Source organism: Pipra filicauda, unplaced genomic scaffold (genome assembly GCF_003945595.2).
Source record: "Pipra filicauda isolate LSUMZ 115617 unplaced genomic scaffold, ASM394559v2 scaffold58_size5111680_pilon, whole genome shotgun sequence".
Lineage (NCBI taxonomy): Eukaryota > Metazoa > Chordata > Aves > Passeriformes > Pipridae > Pipra > Pipra filicauda.
This window is the reverse complement of record NW_024104742.1, coordinates 4,190,424-4,205,487: the sequence shown is the minus strand read 5'-3', so window position 1 is coordinate 4,205,487 and position 15,064 is coordinate 4,190,424. Positions and strand designations below refer to the sequence as shown.

Here is a 15,064-nt window from a genome sequence, read left to right as displayed (position 1 = left end):
TAGGGAAAACAGCTCAGATCATTTAAATTTTCCCCACATATATGGTCATAATGGGTTAGAATTTGAGACTACATTTTTAAGCTTCTGTTTTCTCCCTAAGCTCCTGTTTTGCTAGAGAACAAGGGGTGACATTTCTATTTCAACGTATTTTTTTCTGATGAGTCTAAATACTTTGTCCCTGAAATCTTTTCAGAGAGGACAAAGAGGTATTCCGAGAAGATAAAGGCAAATGAAAGCTTCAGATCTAACCTTCCAGTTTGACTGTGCACCTGCACAATTCCAGCAGCTTATTAAAGTCAATGTTTACTTGGTCTGGTGACCAACTGCCCTACAACAAACTGATCTTAGGCTTTATGTCCATTAATAGTACAAGGTCTAATACCTGAGTGCTTTCCTCTGCCCCTTATCTTTTATTCATGTGAGTAGATGGCATATGCATAGATGGCGCATAAAATAGTTGCTTTCTTAAAAAACCGCACCAATCTCTGAACTAAAATCTACAACAATATGCTCATATAGAGATCCCAGTTCCATTTCCAAATCCAGTAAACCCGAGGAGCAAGTCAAACTGAAACCTGCCCGTGGGTGCACGGTAAGTTCTGAGCATATGAGAATTAGGGCACCGCTGCTGAAGTCTTCACATAGCTCAGGTTGCTAAACTACATGTAAATCATTTGCCTGGAAATATTCCTGAGACACAGCACTGGGGTGCATCTCTATGACTATCCCTCTCCATCACTGTATTCCGGAAAGGACTCCACAGCTCCCGCTTCCCAAAGGATCCCTCTGTCTCTTCACCTCACAAACATGTGCCACCCGTTCTCGAAGGACAACTTTCACTAAAGCACCTCTGACCCCACAACAAGGTAAGTGCCACAGTGAGGGGAGTTCTTAGTGATTTAAGGCAGCAATGTAAATATACTTTATCTTCACACAGCTTATCTGAAGCCTGGCCGTGTCTGCCATTTTCTGCCTTGACATAATTTCATTCAGTTTAACAATCACGCTGTTTGCCCCAACAAAGAGCACAGGCAAACATCACTGCGGCCCATTTGGAGTACCCTAATGGGTAAACTGCTTTAATCTAACCAGCCAGCAAACCAAGTTCACTTACAAATTTTAGAAGACCATTTCAAGGACCTGGAAATATAATGAAAGACAAATATGTCCCTTGGGAGGAAAACATAACAGAACTGCAGAGAGTATACTTCATCCTTCATTCCATTTAGCAATGGTGCTGCTGCTGCTGGTTAAGACTGGGCAGTTTGCTGAGCATAGGCAACACAGCCCTGGAAAGGACAGGCTGTAGGTTGCACTTCTCCCAGCTGGAGACTTCTGTGTAGAAAACGCCTGGTAAAATCTTATTCACTCCAAAGACTGATAAATCATAATAATTGCACTTTAGGGTTTGAGATAAATGCAGTCTCTGGCAAGGGTAAAGGATTTGACAGAGTCCAAATGAGGGTTTGAACTCCACAGGGGACAGAAAGCCTCTAACACCCACTCCTTCAGTGTGAGGCTGAATACTGGTTGTGCTAGAAAACAGCCAGTGCCTCCAATCACAGCAGCAGCAACTTCTGTTGTAAGTAAATAAACAACCCTGGTGGATCCTAAATTACTCATTTGTTATCTGACATAGAAAGTCAGGAATTCTGCAGACTCCCTCAAGGTCTAAGGCACTAGTGGTTGGATTGGGGCTGAAAATTAGGAAAAATTAGGAAAGTTTCTTATTAAGCCAGCTATTCACATCCACTATTTCCACGTTAGGAAATGTTCCTAGTCATTCAAGTTCCATCCCTTCACTCAAGGACTATTAACAAAGAAAATTTTAACTCCCCTGCAATGTAGGATCAATCCTAGTCATACTTAACATCATTGGCTCTTGTTGTACCCTCTAATTTAATCCTCCTCTATAAGTTTTATGCTAAATGTGGGATTTTCTGGAATGCCTCAAATCTAAAGGTTTCTTGGGTAGGGGGAACATTTATTTGGTTCTTTGTAGAAAAGTAACAGATTTGTGGAACTACAAAAATAACACCAAGAAATCTTTAACAGGATTGCATGCACTGAACTGGTTTAGGTCGTGGCTGTGGGCTTCTTGCCTACTTCACAAAGGAATTAGAGCCCTTATACTGTGTCACGTGAATAATTTGTTTATAAGTAAACATATATATTTAGAGAAAAGATCTTTCAGATTAATTACAAATCTGCCAAATTAACTCATGCATGAGTGAGCTTGGTCCAGTTCCTGCTTCCCACCTCCTGCTAGTGGGAAGGTCTGACAGCTCACAGCTGCTGCTTCCAGGAGAGCAGCAGGGCCGAGGGCGAGGCAGGACCACCGGGGTGCTGTGCCTGCCCACTGCAGTGTAGGGGCTTTGTGCTGGGGGAACACAGCCCAGAGCTTCCAGTGTCTGCAATACCACTGTGAAAATAAAGTCAGGGGCTGCTCTTTGCGAGTACTGAGGCTGCTGTGCTCGTTCCTAGGATAAGGGCTGCTTCTGCTCCAACTGGGTTTGATCCCCACATGGGCCATTCACTGGGGAGTTGGACTCGATGATCCTTGTGGGTCCCTTCAAACTCAGAATATTCCGTGATTCCATGGCTGACATGGATGGAGGGAGGGCTGGGCTCTGTTTTTCATATTAGTGGTTTGCAGTTCCCACCATTTACTGAATCAGCCCCTGAAGCTCAAACAAGAGCTCGTGGTGCCAACGTACCTCAGGAGCACACAGAGTTAGCAGAGGAGGGATAAAATGGCCCTGCACTTGTGCACGATCATGAGCCAGGCTCACAAAGATGTTGAGGCAGCTGAAGGTGCAGGCAGGTACCTGAGGCCACTCATAAAGAACCTAAACACGTTTTTGTATATCTGGTCCTTGGTAACCTGCCAGACTACTCCAAAAAGGACAATGGACTCAAATTTCCTGTTTCTGGCTTCACAGGAGCACATTTTCTCAAAGCTTGTTCCTTCTGTCAGATTTTCCCTTCAGAGCAAGCCTTTGCAGAGTGAATTTTCAACAGTTCCCCGTGTCCTTTGATATCTCCAAGTAGCTACTCAGTTCACAAAACCGTGAGGTGCCACAGTTTTACCAGTTTCCCTTGCAAATTTGATTTTGCAAAGAACAAAGCCAAAAGACTTAGCAGAACTCCCAAGGTGTCATTTTTTTTAGTACTCTCACATGTTCAGAAATTCTGTTGTAACTTCCTTCTAAGTAGTTGGGGGTTAATGAGACTGAAGAGAATGATAGGAAGGAAAGAAATAATTATATATTCTCTTTTTTTCTCCACATGTCCCAAATGTCACCTCTGACCTGGCTTTCTATTTCTGGCATGGACTAAACTCCCTCTATTTATTTAGCAGCCTACACACCATTACAGTAACATAGCAACAGTACTTTCAGTTGTGAATTTGAAAAAAAAAAGGAAAAAAAGGAACATATGAACATGTTAAAATTGTTAAAGCATCGCAGTCTAGTAACACTTCAATAAATGCTTTTTTTTTTCCCTTTAAATGACAGGATTATTAGGTTTTCAACCTGCAAACCCAAAGGAGAGGGATGCACAGGGGAACCAGTGTCACCACCACAAAGCCTGTTCTTCATATGCCAATCCAACTGTCCCCTAAACTTTCTGTTTGTTTGTCTTAATAATGTTTCAGCTTGACTATTTCTCAGGCTCAGCACAGATGAAAGCGGGAGTTTGGGGAGGATACTGAAATAATGATGAAATTTATCTAGTGGTTTTCCCTCTCTTTTGAGAAACAGTTCACCATTATTTTATAATTCATAGCTCAAGGGTGATATGACACTCAGTTATCTGTTAGAAATGAACATTTAAAAAGTATAAAGTGAAGTTGGAGTAACAGTGCCATTTTCAGCTGACAATCCAAATCCCACTGTTTTAAAGGAAAAGTTAATCAGTGTAAAAGCAGCCCCAGAGTCAGGGGAGGATCCAGTGAAAACATGTTGTAAATCTTCTTTCAGTGGGAGCAAAGCACCTAAAAACCTCCAAGAAACCCCAATTCCCTGAGCTACTTGAGTGCTTCTTAGTTTTAAACCTAAGGCCTCAGTGAGAACACAATTATTTTCTAAGGATGGGTTCAGAATGCTGAACTTATTAAAAATAAAACTTAAGCTTGCAAAGCTTCCCCTATATATATTAGTAAACAATACAGATGATGTAGCTGGAATAGCAGTGAGCACTTGGCCAAGGAGTGTATGACTTCTCCTGAAACTGTTTCTTCATTGCTACTGTAAACTCAGCTGGCACCTCTTCAGATGTTTCTTCTCCTCTCATAGGGATTTGATCAGCTCAGTCACCTCTGAACACTGGGGGCTTTTCTGTGGAATCGGCAGCAGACCTTGGAAGCTCAGCTTTACAGCAGGGACACATGGGCAGCCTTCTCAGCACTCACAAACTCAGTTCTTTGGTAAACTTAGTGCCTTCACTGCACAGTTTGTAAAGTCTGCAACGAAAACATAGTTCATGCTTGTTCTGAACTATTGGCTTCTCCTTGGCACGACCAGTTCATGTCAGCTTGAAAAAATGGCCTCACAACTGTAAAATCCTTGAACTTCTACAAACAGTTTGCAAGTCTGGTATGCAAAAACAGATTGTTCAGAAACTATGTGCTCTGCTGGCACTACAACAGTTGCGAAGTTAGAAAGTGTCCCCTTATGGCCGTTATTCTGTCAAAAACAGAAATATGAATACATAACCCATGGTCCCTGGGACTTGGGAGTCACAGGATGAATATTTATCACTAACAGGGCTCACAGAAATGATTGTCTTTAAAAAAAAAATGTCAAAAACAAGTTGAAAACTTTCATATGACACCCTAAGTTCCATTTAAATTAACACTCTCATTTAAATAATTTCAAATTCATATTAATAACAACATTGTATTTACTTCCTGTAAAATGCTCTATGGGAAGGGATCCTGGATAACTGAAATGTGCTGTTCAGGGCTTTTGTGGAACACTACAAAGCACTTTTGACTGCAAGGGTCAGGTGGGGTTTCTGGCATCAGGTGGGAAGGGAATAACAAAATCTCTAAGAGCAGTTGTCTCATTCTAACAATTATAAAGCTATGAATGAGTTAGCCTCAGAAAGGGAGTGTTTTTCTGCCACAAGAACTAGACATCAGTTTTGGTGGTCTTTTTAAACAAATACTAAGTTGCAGCAGATTTTAAAACTGAGTTTTGCGTGGCTATCTGTTTGTTGGCTTGTTTATTTGTTTTCCTGATGCAACACAAACTGAAACAAGTCAAGGATAGCAGAAAAAAATTTTTAAAGTTCAAGTATTTCATTTTATTCAACAATTAAATGAGAGAGAAGAAAATGTATTTTATCTGGCTAGAAGTAATGTTTTGACATGCAAATTTTATTTCAAAACCAGCATTTTTTCCTACTAATTCATTTCCAAATCAAATGAAAAGGACAGGAAAGTAAATAAAATGACTGTTTCTCTACCGAGTAACATTTTAGGTGCAAACTTGTCCCTTTCCCTAAAAACCTATCAAATTTTCATAATGCACATTCATAGCAATTTAATGCATCATTGGTAGAAGTAATGTGTTTATCCATGGTTTTAATGCTACAACAAAGAGTTCACCAAAGTATGACTTGCAATGCTTTTTCCTCTAAGCCATGTTTGACTGCATCACTAGTTGGACTACCACTCAAGTTAACATTTCCTTCTCTATTTCAAACTAGCATGTTTTTTTTCTCCCAAGTCTCTATTTTTGAATGCAAAGACCTGATAACTTGTGGGTTTCTGTTTTGAAGAGAAACCCATAGCTGGACATTCCTGTGCACTGAAAACATGAAGTCAAAGATTAAACTGGGGCTTCAGGACTGTTACGGCTCCACCCAAATAAATAGTCCAAGGGAAATTATTCTGATACACAGGTTGCCAAGAAAAGCAGTGTTTTTTTGAAATTATTTCTTTCTTAGAAATCAACCTATCTCATTAAACATTGCATTTAAACTATCAAAACATGGCTAAAATGGAAGAAAACGGTCTAGAATAAACATCACACTTAACCTACCAAAACAAGGTTAAGTGTGGAAAATGGTCTGATTTGCACGTAGCTAATTGCAAATGCTTAACTCCAGTGATGGAAACTCCTCCCTAACATAAATATTCTGCTGTTATTTTACCAGTGAGATCAATTTGTACAGGATTTCACAGAGAAGGGAAGGTGTAGGCTGCCACATAGGAGCTTCTGCTTGGAGGCCTTCATTTACTTAAAATTCAGTTCTTAATATACAAACCAGATAGACCAGAATATACACTGGATTTTAAAATGAAGCAACAACAGAAAAAACATAGGCACAAAACTTACAACTAGAACAAGCTACAGGCTTTGACACCTTTCTCCATCACATGGGACTACTATTTCCACCCAAACTATGAACTAGAGTTACACAACCCATGCAAATTGGTTAAATACAGTCAGTTAGTTCAATGAGAACTTGGGATATGGATTCTAGAAAGGTATTAAAGGTGACCATAATTCTCTATTCAGAGGGGAGAGGACTCAAGAGGTGAGGCGTTTTAGAAAGCATTTGGAAATAAAAGGACTTCAGTGTTTGGTTTTTTTTATGGATAAAAATGAAGTTCAGATTTCAATTTGCTAGTTATTTTTTGGAAACTTCCCCCAAGCCCCAAACCAGCAGAAGAGGTACTTGACCTCACATAGCACTTGGGGATTTCTTTAGGGGAGGGTGGCAGTGTCCTCTGCTGACAGCAGCCCAACGTTAGATCCGAGAGCAGATGCTCTGCATCCCACCCGCCCGCGGCCGTGCTCTGCCACTCTTGTTCCTATTACTTCAGCAAACTCTTCCATAATTCTACTTTACTTTTTCTTCTTAGTGGCCAGTAACTTCCTGTTTGCTCTCCTGATAAATACCAGAACTTCAGCTAAAAATGGAGAAGTTGTCTACATTCTCTTATCTCCCAAACCCCTGGCCATGGTGTGCTGCGGTCGGGTCCTGGCAGATCCCCCAACGGTCAGAGACATGTGGCTGCGCCCTGCTGGGCCCCTCTGACAGCCCAAAGCACAGAGGCAGCAGGAGCAGACACTGCTTTACTCTCTTTTTCCATCTGGTACACTAATTTACACCTCTATTTGTCTTCCCAGACCAGACACTCCGAGAAGAAGCGTGGCAGGAAGTGCAAGGCTACATTTTCTAATACGAGGTCCATTTTGGACTCTTTGTTCTAGAGAAGCTGACAAGGAATTTTGATTTTCAACAACATTTGAAGAAATCAGTCACTCAAGTAAAGTGGGAAACTTGCCTTTTTTTTGAGCAAGTGGTCTTCCCTCATCAATTTGTATAGTACTGAAGATTAAAAATAGCTCTTCAGCAGGGGGACAGCTGTGCAGCAGTGACTTAAATGGAGTTGCACTGACTCACAACAAGCAAGCATCTGTATATAGCCCTTTACTACTGCAAACCACGTAACTTAACACTGCCAGTAAGTAAACACTGGTGTGTCATTCAGCAGAGCTACTGCTGCTGTTCCTCACTGGTGTGACAAACTATGGGACAGTGGTTTAAGGACAAGTTGCAATTAGCCGTGTGTTAAAAATCCCATCTCCTTATCAGCACATGAGCAATGTGTCTTCTCAATGGTACTAGTCCCTTATTTCATTAAACATCCTCTGTGCCTTCTTCCATGTTGTTTTCCTCTCATAGTGACTTTTGCACTGGCTGTGCTAAGTCCTTTGTTTTCTAGGCCACCAAACCATTCCTTCCTTCCACCTCCACCAATAAATAGAAAACAAACAATAACAATCAGTGATCACATATATTTCCATATGAAAAGTATCAAAAAGCCAGCTGTTCAATGCTGACATTACAGAATTGGGATGGATGTATTCAGCACTAATATAAGGAACTGTGAAACCCATCGAATTTGAAGCAGATTCTCCCATGGCATCTAATTTCCTTATGATCCACTAACATCAATACCAAAATTTCCAGCGGGGCTAGATTTTCCTCTTGTGGAGCTGAATGTCAAGCTATGCCTGAAACTTAGCAATTTTGGTCTGGAGCAGGATGGACTTCACCTCCATCACCACCACTTCTTAGTTTTTGTTAGCAGCTTCTTCGTCTCTGTCTCCGCCCCATCCCAGCCTCCCCCAAGCTTTGGGTGTACCTTGGCACTGCTCAGGCCCACACAGCCCTGATCAGTGAGAAAAGCTGGAACCAAGTGGGGAAATGAGAGCAGCACAGCTTTCAGGTCACAGTTAGAGGACAAAGAACTGCAACACACACCAAATACTCTCCTGGGAGACTCCTTGCACAACTGCCTCTTTAGATAGGCTGACGTGGTGGTTTCATGGTTCAAGTATCAGCCAGAGGGAAAAGCATTGCCCATGCTCTTAAACCACTATTAGAGTATTTGCCTGCTGTAGCAAAGCTCCCTGTGCTTTCTAATGAATTCTGTGCATTTAGCATTAAGCTCTCTGTTTTTACAGAAAGTTAGACTTGGGTAATTAATCTCATGTTCGTTTCCTGCACATGCAAGAGAGCAGCCTTTGTTAGGGAATGATAAGACACTTCTAAGAATAGTGCTAAGAGCATCAGCTTTGTAAGACATTACAGGAAAAATATAGATTCTTAACACCTGCTTTTTGCTTTTCAAAGTTTTGAAAACAACGTTCTGCTTACCTAGACCCAAATGCTGACTTGTTTACACACAGAAAACCTAATTGTTTTCTTCAGAGAACAAGCATAAATAAAGGTATACTTTGGTCTTTAGGCTCCAGCCTTGGAAAGATTAATTTGTTTAATTTGACAAACACTGTAAATATCCTCAGTGGCTTCAGTGGGACCATCTGCAGTTCCCAGTCTCACAACATGAATTCATCGCTTTGTCTAATTTCTTAAGTACAGATTCAACTGAAATTAATTGGATTTTCTTAGTGGTTGTAATAGGTGGAGGATTAAGAATTTCTCTGTGCGTAAAATAAGGTGACCCTCAGGTTGGACCTTACAAAGGCCGGATGCTGAGCTCAGGAAAACGTAAACTGGGAGACAAACCCATGGGAGCAGCGGAGCCTCGGCAGCGTAGGAGAGGTCCCATGAGCAGCAGACCAAGCTGGCATTTGAAGCTCCCTGGAACCTTCAGCTCAGACCGTGGGGCTTTGCCAGCTGAACACAAAGGGTGGTGTACAGTTTGGGGATTTATGTATGTTGTCAGTTCAGAACCAGAGCCAACACCATTCTCCTGTAAGCGGTTGACACTTGACACCTACTGAAGTCAGTTTAAACAGTTATTGTTTTAAAGCTCTGTTGTTTTTAAGCAGTCACTGTGGTTCAGCCTGAGCTATCTGCCACCCCAGTGCAAGATGCACAAGCTGCCATGCTGGTGAAACTGTATAAAAAGTGGAGGGAAAATAGTTTACAGCAGGTGAGAGACAATTTCCATCTGGTTTGTAGCATCCACTGTGTAACCAGTCATATGAGAAAGGATATTAAGCTTTGCTGTACTTGCAGCAGATTTATTTCTGCTTTATGATGGACAAAGGAGTAGCTTATCCTCCTAACCAGAAAACAGAGCCTAATCTGCAGAGATCTGGCTAATCTAGTGGTTGATGTTTAGAGAATAACATAGAACAAATTTTCCTTGGTTTTGTTGCGCAAAATCTGAGCAGAGCAGACTGCAACTACTCTTGTGAGCTGATCAGAGCCCCTGTTGTGACTATTATCTTGACTGTATAATGGGGGCTTTCAAATCCCAGCTTTATCACATTCTGTTTTCTCTACTTTGCCCTTTTATGAATATTGAGTCATCAAAAATAGCTTCACTGACAGAGTTACTAATGATACCAGCTGGGTGAATCAGTGGCTCTTACATTGTGTCTCCTATACAGTCCTATTCGTACACTCGTTACAAAATATAGCAAAAATTAGAGACCCATATTTTATTTGCAGCTCCCCTGAGACACATCATAGTGGTTATTTTAGAACTGGAAAATGCTAACCGAACAAAGCAAATATTCAGCCATTTCAATGCAATACTGTGGTCTAAAAGAAGAAACTCTGATTTAGAATAAGTTAAAACTAGAATCTAACATCAGGAAATTATCCTTTCTGCTAGTCTTTGGTGCTAAGAAAAAATACACTGCCAAATGATATCCACCACATTCTTCACGATACAGTTATGCCTCATATTACTAGAAAAAGCGAACATCAGCAGTCCGGAGAAAATGCTGATAAACAGAAGTGAATACGACAAATGATGTAAGCCATGCACTCGGCTCGGCAGCGAGAGACACGTTCGGTGGCATCCTACTAGTACAGAGCTCGGGGGTAAGTTAGGTTAGAAGGGCATGACTCAAACGGGTAATACCGAATGCAAAAGTGTAACAACACAACAACATATCAACATGCCTGATGAAGAACCACCACAAATGAGTATGCAAAATGGCCCACGATGGGCTTTACATTTTTAATGCTGTCCCAAGCAAAATTTTAAGGGTCATTTATTCCTACCCGGAGCGCCTTCCTCAGAGCCCTGGACCGAGACAGTTTCCTATGTTTGCAACACACATCCTTTTTTTTTTTTTTTTCCAAACAGGCAGGCAGATAGAGAACGAAACAAGGGGCCCCCTTCACACATAACGCAGTTGCAGCTCTCCATGCAGGGCTCGTTTATTCTCGCCAGCCTCCTTCACCTTCCAGCTATCAGGAACTTTACAGAACAGCATCTTCCAGCACCTCTTTATCACGGACCAAAAGTGAAGCTTTCTGTTGGCTACTGGATCTGGCATTGGTAAATAAAACTATTGCAGATGTTGCCTTTAGCAAGTGCCATTGCAATTACGGAGCATCTTAACAAAGCAGAGACTCAGAATTTAAATTATTAGGATTTGGGCTGTTTGGTTGTTTTTTTCCTTTTTTTTTTTTTTTTTTTTTTTTTTTTTTTTTTTTTTTTTTTTTTTGTTAGGATGTTCTTGCCCGTCCCTGAAAAAGTGACATCTGCAATACTATTACAACAATTCTGCTAGTTACGGCAACATTAACTGAAACCGAAATGTGGTTTTTAGCCTGATATGTTGCATAACAGCTGAAGAATTATAATCTTACGAGACGGGAAAGGTTAATTCCAAAGGGCACAAGAATGTCGGTGAAAACTAAAATACTCCGTAAGCGCATGGACTTGGAAATCTTTTTGTTTTGGTCCGAGGCGAAGCCGAAACAGGAGAGAGCTTTCAAAGGGACAACGAGACAGCGAGCACACGCCGAAATCCCTTTAGCGAGAGAGAAAAAAAATACCAACAGAGCCTCTGCACTTACGTATCTCTTGAGTTTCTTCTCGGGGGGTGATTTGATGAGCCATCCAGTGCAAACCACGTCCCCCGAGCTCATCTTCCCCCCCGGCGCGGAGCGGCGGCGCGGGATCCAGGGTGCGGGCTGCGTGTGCGTGTGTGTCCGCCCGCGGGTGTGTGCCTGCGTGTGCGGGTCTGTCTGCTCCCGTGTGTGTGCTCCCGGGTGTGTGCGTGCTCCCGGGTGTGTGTGTGCGGGTGCCTGTCCGCCCGTGCGGGTGTGTGGGTGTGTGTATTGTTCCCAGCCAATTCGCACCCGCAGCAATCAGCTTCCTTCAGCTGCGCTCTGCCGCGGCTCCAGCCCGCGGAGGAAGTCATGACATTGATCACTGACACGGCCAGCCCTCCCTCCACCGCCAGCACAATGCAACACACTGAGCACGTGATGGGCGGCCGGGGCTCGCCGCCGCCGCCTGCGACACCCCCGGCACCGGCACCGACAGCGGGCTGCTCCCGCGACCGGCCGCGCATCACCCCGGACACCCCTGCCCGGAGCTCTGGGGATGATGCACACTCCCTGCCGGAGCCCCGGGGATGTTGGACACCCTCTGTCCGGAGCCCCGGGGATGCTGGACATCCCTGCCCGGAGCGGGGATGCTGGCCGCCCATGCCAGGAGCCCCGGGATTAGCGGCCACCCCTTCCCGGACCCCCGGGGTGAGCAAGCCCCAGAGCTGAGCCGTGGGAGCGCCGGGCGGGGCGCGGTGACCGCAGTGGTCTCCGTGAAGTGTCGTGGTGACCCGGCGGGGTTGACCGCGATGGCCGGAGAAGGGCCCTGGCCTGCGAGGGAGGCGCAGCCAGCGCCGGTAGGGCCAGTCCCCACTGCTGCTGTCCCCACTGAGACCTCCACTGCAGCTTCCAGCATCCGCCAGACTTTGTCGGTTTGCGGATTTAAAGGTTTTTCAGTAGGATTTAGTCCCTTGTATGAATTTAATAGGAATAAACTTGATTTTTCTTCTCACATCATCATATATTTTTAGAAACAGACTTTTTCAGAAGTGCCCTCAAGGAGACAGGTTGCCATTCCACTGTCACAAGTAAAAAATACTCCCACAAAGTGCATAACTTTGCTGATATCCTTGTAGTCAGTGCCTCTTTCCAGGATGGGAAATTCCTGCTTTTTCAAGGACAGGGCAGCTTGTATTCATTTTCAAGGAGTCCTTTTTAACTTTGACTTAAAGTGGACGCAGTGATTCTTCACTGGGTTTCACGACTCTGTAATTCCAGGAGTCTCAGGTGCCCCTGCCCAGATACAGCACTCGTGGTGCCCCTGACTCTGCAAGGTGTGATCAGCAGCATTGGGCCAGTGGGAGTGTTTAATACTTTCACAGAATTTTTCATGTCTCTGCTGGGGCTCTTTGACAGGGCAGGCTGAAAACAGCTTGCAGTGTCATCTCACAAACTAGAAACCATAACTTTTTTTCTAGTTTTTAAGCAAAAATGTGGTGGCAATATGTATTTATTATATTTAATATAATATGTACTATAAATGGCATACAATATATAAATATATGCTCTATGTACATTTACATAAAAATATAAATAAATCTGTACAAACTCATAGCGTTCCTATTGCTAGTGCTTTACATTATCACTGATCTTAAAAAAATCCTACCATAAATGAAAACTGTCATGAATAAACTATAAACAGTTTATTTCAAATGTGCTCAGACTTCTTTTGATATGTTTTTGTTTGAGTGTGACTTTCATGCAGCCCTACAATACTATTTAATTCCCAGCCTTCCATTCTACTACCACCTTCACTCAGCTCCATTTATCCTTTATTCACAGTGATGGTTTAACAACTTCACATGTTTAATAGCAGGTTTGTGAACAAGGCTTTGTAAGACTTTTCCTTGGAGAGATGCATCCAGCCACAGAATTATTTAGGGAAGGAAAGTCACACTTTCCTTCCACATGTGACTTGCCTGTGTCACTCTGACAGATACAGTAGCCTTAAACCTAAAGGCTCTAAAACATCAGTCTGCCAAAATAAAATGAGTTGTGATACACTTCATGTGTTATCCCTGCGGTGTCCTAACAATACCCATTTTTTACTGGATCATCCTTCAGACAGATGGGTTCCCTTGTGCAGCTTTATAACCACTCACAGAAAGGCAGCAGAGGGAATGGGGAGGGAACAGGACACAGGTACAAGGAGCCTGGACTGCCAAGTGGATCTAAACACTGAATACCAAACCACACCTTAAGGAGAGCTCTGGCTCTGTCTTTGCTGTGGTCAGTGGTAATGCTGCTTAAATCACCAGTAGTCACCATCTTTTAAGTCACTTGTCCCTGCCCTTCTGCCATTGCCTCCATTGCACAGACACAGTTTATTTGTGTGCCTACATGAGGAACTGAATCACAAAACTGACTGTTTGGAAAAGAATGAGTCAAAAAAGAGAGCTTATTTTCCAGTTGGATCAGGACTAGTTTCCTGATCTGATAAATGTTGTGGCCTACTACACACTTGCACCTGACCAAGGGAGCGGGTGATGCAGGGGCAATAATAAGAAATCAGCAGTTGCTTAAATTGGCACTTCTGCCCAAAAACCGCCTGCTGAGTGGTAGCCATGGTGACAGGGAGGGGTACAGCGATTCTGTTCCCTGCTCGATGTGTCATTCCTCTGTCAGACAGCTCCCGTCCTCTGGAACTGCTGGAATGGCTCAGCTGCTTGTGAAGCACCTGCCCAACAACTTGCATTCAGTGTAATCAGAACAAATAAAATCTGTGCCAGTTTACTTACGGTGCCAGTAGCCTGAGGAGAAATACAGGAAGCCATAATTAGGCAGAGCATGTGGGGGTTAACATGTTTGTTATGAAAGCTGCTGTGCCTTCTTGGCATTTGTGCTCCAAACATTAAAAGAGCAAATAAAGTTCTTTTCTTACCCTGACGACTTTCATTGTGCTGATAATGTGTCACTCAGGCGTGTGTTTGATAATAACAGGCTTAAAAATGAATGGTATCTCATCCTGATAGAAGAAGTGAGATTTCACTTTTGTCCTGATCCATGCAAAGATTATTCAGCCACTTTTAAAACATAAAATTATTTACTTAAATCCATCATCATGATGGTGAACGACAGAGTCTTTGTTTTAAAAGTCTTGCAGTTGAAAACATATGCAGAGGGCGAACTGAGGTTGGAAAGAGAATGGAAAGTGAGGGGAAAGAAGAGCAAAGAAAAATTGATTTCAGCTGAACACTTCTGCGAAACCCTTGGGGTGTTCTATTTTAGTTCCAGCTTTTGCATTTATCCATTAGCATTTCATTTTGGACTTCAAGTATGTTTTGAATACATGTGGTGAAATCACTGGCAAAACTCAATTAAGAAAGTTTAAAAATAAAATTTATTTTCTTAATATTATTGTGATGCTGGCAAGTTTGAAAGTTTGGAATTACATATATTTGCTTAGGTTTATTTGTCTCACTTGGCTTATTGCATTTGATGGGAAACTCCTTCGTGACTCTACAGAGCACTGATTTAAAGAAGTTAAGTGTGCTATTTAAACTTGTCCATTTCCATGTTGCAGAACAACTGGTGATGTTATTATTAATCTTGAGAGTAGTGAAAGTTCTTATTTTCCTGTGGACAAACGAATAATCAGGATGGAAAGGATGGGAAAAATCAGGAGAATTTATTTTATTCACAAATTTATAGTTATTGAAAGAGGAAGAGACACCAGAGTTATCTAGACTGACATTTCCACAAGCAGATATTTTTC

General features: G+C 42.5%; 1 protein-coding gene across 4 annotated transcripts in view; it reads right to left on the bottom strand.

Moving 5' to 3' along the window:
• Nucleotides 1-11,498, bottom strand: part of GAB3 (GRB2 associated binding protein 3) — a 65,356-nt gene extending 53,858 nt beyond the window's left edge. For all 4 annotated transcript variants that reach the window (XR_005565970.1, XM_027716564.2, XM_027716565.2 and 1 more), the window contains exon 1: nucleotides 11,314-11,498. Coding sequence is in view for 3 of the 4 variants with exons in the window: in XM_027716564.2 (XP_027572365.1) it covers nucleotides 11,314-11,385 (72 nt within the window). In the remaining variant the exon portion in view is untranslated. The remainder of the gene's footprint in view (nucleotides 1-11,313) is intronic.
• Between the last annotated feature and the right edge of the window lie 3,566 nt (nucleotides 11,499-15,064).